The 4,936-nt window shown below is 52.9% G+C and overlaps 2 protein-coding genes across 2 annotated transcripts, besides 13 other annotated features; both read right to left on the bottom strand.

Moving 5' to 3' along the window:
• Positions 1–1,327, bottom strand: Tc00.1047053503595.19 (ATP-dependent DEAD/H RNA helicase, putative; the record flags this gene model as incomplete). The annotated part of the gene is made up of 1 exon (XM_798841.1): positions 1–1,327. A coding segment is annotated over one exon (1,327 nt), but the record flags the coding sequence as incomplete, so codon positions are not given.
• Positions 1–4,936: a sequence feature (heterozygous, Esmeraldo-like haplotype).
• Positions 1,371–1,391: a microsatellite.
• Positions 1,595–1,618: a microsatellite.
• Positions 1,704–1,735: a microsatellite.
• Positions 1,914–1,934: a sequence feature (AT_rich).
• Positions 1,968–1,997: a microsatellite.
• Positions 2,027–2,056: a microsatellite.
• Positions 2,066–4,120, bottom strand: Tc00.1047053503595.10 (hypothetical protein, conserved; the record flags this gene model as incomplete). Its single annotated transcript, XM_798840.1, has 1 exon — positions 2,066–4,120. One exon carries the CDS (start codon positions 4,118–4,120, stop codon positions 2,066–2,068), a length of 2,055 nt encoding a protein of 684 aa, XP_803933.1.
• Positions 4,359–4,388: a microsatellite.
• Positions 4,437–4,473: a microsatellite.
• Positions 4,540–4,578: a sequence feature (A-rich).
• Positions 4,690–4,716: a microsatellite.
• Positions 4,748–4,807: a sequence feature (GA-rich).
• Positions 4,891–4,910: a microsatellite.

Raw genomic sequence — 4,936 nt, 5'->3', positions numbered from 1 at the left:
AGATGATGGCATTCTCGTACAGTTTCACAATGGCGTGGATGCGCTGCGAGGGATCTTTAAGAGGATACAAGTTCTGTGTGATGTCGGTGTTCATTTTATGCTCACGATCCACCTCAAAAAACACGCGCTCTGGCTTTAAAAAACGCGAGGCCAAACTACCAACCGTGGCGTTCCACGTTGCAGTCCACATTGTCGTTTGCCGTGGCCGCTTGAATTTTCGGATAGTTGACATGATGAATTCCAACTGTGGGGCGAAGCCAAGCTCCAACATGCGGTCTGCCTCGTCCAGGATAAGAAAGCCGACATGCTCTAGACTCACAACATCGGCCTCCACAAAGTCGCAGAGGCGCCCTGGAGTAGAGACAAGGACATCGCAGCCACCCCATCGCCGCAGTTGCTCCATCTGCTGCTCCCGACCCTGTCCGCCGAAGGCCCCCTTCACACGCACAGCATTCCCTGCCAGTTGGGAGATAACATTCCGCGTTTGCTGCACCAGTTCCCGCGTGGGGCATAGAACCAACACGTTGGGGCTCACAACCACGGGATTGTCCGCATTCCCACGATTGCTCTCGTGATTTCCACGGCTATCAGGTGGCGGCAGGGCAGCAAGGGCTGGCAGTGCAAATGCCACCGTCTTGCCACTCCCCGTTGGGGCGATACCCACGACATCTCGCCTTTCCATAAAAAGCGGAATGGCCACCGACTGTACAAGAGTTGGTTTTATGTACCCCGACTGCTGGATACCATAGAACAACCACCGCGGCAGCTTGTTCCTCAGCTGCGCAAAGGAATGAAGACGTTTCACATTGACAATTTTGCGCATGTGATCCCGTACAAAAACACGTACCTCACTCTCCTTTTCATCGGCGTGAGATGTGCCATTCACGTTCTTCCCACCTGCCTGTTCCGCCCCCTCCTCCAGAATCATTTTTTTGGCCTCTGCAGAGTCTCCGGCACAATCGCCCGCGTGACTCGGCGCCATCACTTCATCACGTGCACCTTCCATCGTAGCCTCCTCGATAAGACCAGAAGGGCCGCTGCTGCTAAGTCGGAGACTGCCAAACGTTCCGTCTTCGTGGGCTGCAGAACATGCAACACCAGATGCCCTTCCAACGCTTTTGGCCACAAGCGAGGGGCTTTGACTCGCCTCTCCCTTTGTCGCTTTTGTTTCAGATGCCAAAGCAGCGCTACGGGCGGCGTCGTTCAAACCTGGTGGCAGCGTGTGCCCAAAACGGAGTTGCTGGAGACACGCGGACCGAAGATACAACATGCGGGCAGTGACGCAGCCAGAGGCACGGCGGAAAGAAAAAAGAATCGGTCTACGCATGTTCCTTTTTCCCTCCTTGTATATGTATGCTTCCACCCCTCTCTTTTTTTTTTTTTTTTTTTTTGGTTTGCTTCTCACCTGACCCAACAGACGCGCCGCAACTGCCGTCTTGCCCAACACCGCGGCTCTTTCATCAGGGTCACACGCGAGAAGGAAAAGAAAAAAAAGAAAAACAAGACGCCTGCTAACGGACAAAAACCCCTCCCCTCCCACACACACACACAAATGCAGTGCACCCTGGTGAAGGTAGCGGCGCAATGAGGCGTCCACAAACACACACACACACACACAGACTGGGTGAGATGCAAGAAGGAGAGTCCAGGGAATGCACATTCACGCAGTACGTCTGATAAACACACGCACACACAAGGAAGGAAAAGAAAGAAAGAAAGAAAAAAAAGAAGAGAGGTAGATGGCGTCAATCAATATAAGCCGACACCATCATATCTCTCACAAATGAACCGCTCATCAATCCCACCTCCCTTTCCATCCCCATTGTGAAAAAAAAAGAAAAAAACTCTCTGGTTTCTCCTCTTTCCCTCATTTTTCGTCGTTTTTTTTCTTCATTGGGGAAGGTCATTAACACTTATATAAATAAATATATATTCGAATTCACTTGCGCACATTGTAAGCGGTACTCTTTTTCCTTTTCTTTTTTTTTTTTTTTTTTAATCTTGCATTACTCTTCATATCAACTCATTCTTTTCTTTTTTTTTTTTTTTTTTTTTTCCCACAACCTCAACTGCCAAAGTCATACGTCGGTAGACGCGGGGCATTTGCGGTGCGAGAGTTCTTTGTTGCACTATCGGGACCAAAGCTATATGTCGGCAAAGCGTGCGTGTAGGAATTGGTTGATTGATGACCCTCCGGCTCAAATATAAAGGCAGGGGGATTTGTTGCGGCATCCCCATCAAAGCCGTGATAAAGCGGCGACTCTTCGAACTCAATGGTGAAGGGTTTTGTGCTGACGGCCTCGGGGGGCGGATGAAAATCATACATGGGATCGTTTTCAATAGAAACCAAATCCACAACAGGCGGTGTGCCCAAATCCATTGCGGCGTCATGTACGTCCTTGAAGAACGTGGCGTACTCACTACTGCCGCCCACCCCCACCGCCCCGGTGTCTTCCTCCGCTGTGGCGCCAAAGTTAAACTCATGGACCTTAGACGTGTCCTTTTTATGCTCCGACACTGCCGACGGGGCAAACATATCGCTTTTAAGATCGGAGATGAACGGATCCACGTGTTTTTCAGCGTCTTTGTCGGTCTTCGAGAAGGTGGTGGATTCATTCCGCCCTTTTTTGGTCGCAGAGCCGCCAAAGTCCCCCACCGATGGGAGTCCCGTGGCCCCAAATAAATCCACCTGCTGCTGCGGCTGCCGACTCGGTGGCTCCTCCATCTCACTCGAAACCTCCGATCGCACGGGAGGGGCGGACACCTTGGCCACATTTGACAGCGCCTCCACGAGTTGGCCGCGCTCCTCGGAACTCAGGACTTTCGGGGCGCTTTTCTCCTGCTTCGCTTCTTGTGATGGTGCATCCGCCGCAAAAAGAGCCGCGAGGTCAGTTTGAATGTCTTCCAACGGCGGGTTTTTGCTGCGTGCCCACTTCAACACGTGCGTGCTGGCGACGTTCATCATGCGGCGTACCTGCTCCCGAAGTTTTGCCTCTTCTTCCGTAAGGGCGCGAAGTCGTTGGCGGATGTCGTGCACCTCGCGACCAATCGGTGTGCCGTCAGTGCCTTTGCCGCGGATCGTTTCCTCCAGAGCCGAGCGCGTCTTCAGCAGCAACTGAATTTGCGACTGAAGGGCTTCCATTTTATTTGTGATGCCGCACAGTTCGTTCTTCATATCAGTCCTATTCTGCTGCCGTCCAAGGGACAGCTGCTCCTCCTCCAGCTTCCGCACTTGGCCTGACAAAGTGTCGATGCGGGCGTTGATGCGTTGCAGCCGTTCTCGTGCCCCTTCTGCGTCAGGTGACGCCTCCTCAGAGATGTCGGCGGTGAGCGGGAGTCCACTCGTGACGGCTAGTTGACGGAGATAGGCGGCAACTTCCCCCGCGTAGTTGGCGCGATACTTACGGGAGAGGGCAAGAAATTGCGCCGCCACCACATCCTCCGCGCGCTTCTTCACCACTGCGGTAGCCATCCCATCTACGCCGGTGAGTGAACGGCGCCGTTCCTCCAGCTCCGCCAGGCACCGCTCCAAATTGGACGGTTCTTTCCCCTTCGGTTCCTCCTTGCGGCGGCGCTCAAGCATGGCTTCGAGAGATATCAGCAGCGTCATCGCCTCCCCGCGGGTCATCCGCTTGACCTCCCCATTTTTCGTCTTGCTCCTTTGGCCGTCGCTCCCGGTCGTGGAGGCAATGTCGCCGAAGGAGAGCGCCGGGTGATTTGCGGGGTACACGAGGAGCGCAACCACCATCTGGGCGGATGTTCCATACACGCTGAAAATCACACGCCGACGTGCAGATGCGGTGATGCTGCGCAGCCCAAGCAATTCTGCGCAGTCAAGCTGTGTCTCCCCAATCATTTTTCGGGGCCGACCACGTATATACTCCTCCAGGCGGAAGGTGATCCACTTTGGAAGAAACCTCGCTCCACCGCTCTTGAAATGAACAATGGCCGCCCCCTCAGGCATTGTACTGAAGTCGACGGCACCTCCCTCCGCGATGTAACAGGGCGTGGAACGGGATGTCTCGCCGCGGCGGTACGAAATGGTGTACTGTCTGCCATCCACCAACGCGACAGACTCCACCTTCAATACCTTAAAACGGACAATATATGATTCTGGCATCCGTTGAGAGGAATCGCCTGCGGTAAGTGTGCAGTGTTTGTGTAGTGTGTGAGAGAGAGCACCGCCGCAGTGGGGAGGGGGGAGGGGGGAAGTGATCACCCAGACTGCTTACGACTCTCTCTCTCTTTCCCTCCCTTCTCTCCCTGTTGATTGACTCCCTCTGCGTCCTTTTTTTTTTTTTTCTTCTTTTGGCCGCAGAACAACACAACTGTGCCGTGCAACTCCACGTGGCTCCCTCTTTTCTTTTCTTCTTTTTTTTTTTTTTTTTCTCTCGATTGTTTGTGTTTATTCCTCTTCCTTTTGGTGCCGGCGGAGCAGAAGAAAAAAAAAAAAAAGAGAAGAGAAGAGAAGAGTAAAAACAAATGTGGACAACACCGGCGTGTGCGCCTGGCGTTCTGCGCACTCACGTCAAAAACGTGTTTTCTCTTCATTTCATTTCTTTTTTTTTTTTGTTTTCTGCTGCTGCCGCCGCGGGTAGGGGGGTGGGGAAAGAGAGAAGAGGAGGAAAACAAAAACCAAAAGGGAGGGAGACGCACTACGCCCAGCAGCGGGAATATCCCATTCAGAAGAACAAAACAAAACAAAACAAAACAAAAGGAAGAAAAAAAGGCCACCTCTTTGGCCCGACCTCTTTTCCATCCATCACTCCCTCCCTTCCCTCTTCCCTCTTCCCTCTTCCCCCCACTCTTTTGTTTTTATTTTTTGGCTCCCTTCCAACTGCGTCATATCCCGCCGAAATGCATCCACTCACACACACACAGAGAGAGAGAGGTGGTGGTGGTGGTGGTGGGCGGGTCGGCTGAAAGGCTCCACACT

Source organism: Trypanosoma cruzi, genomic scaffold, assembly GCF_000209065.1.
Source record: "Trypanosoma cruzi strain CL Brener 1047053517141 genomic scaffold, whole genome shotgun sequence".
NCBI lineage: Eukaryota > Euglenozoa > Kinetoplastea > Trypanosomatida > Trypanosomatidae > Trypanosoma > Trypanosoma cruzi.
This window is presented reverse-complemented; position numbering and strand designations above follow the sequence as displayed.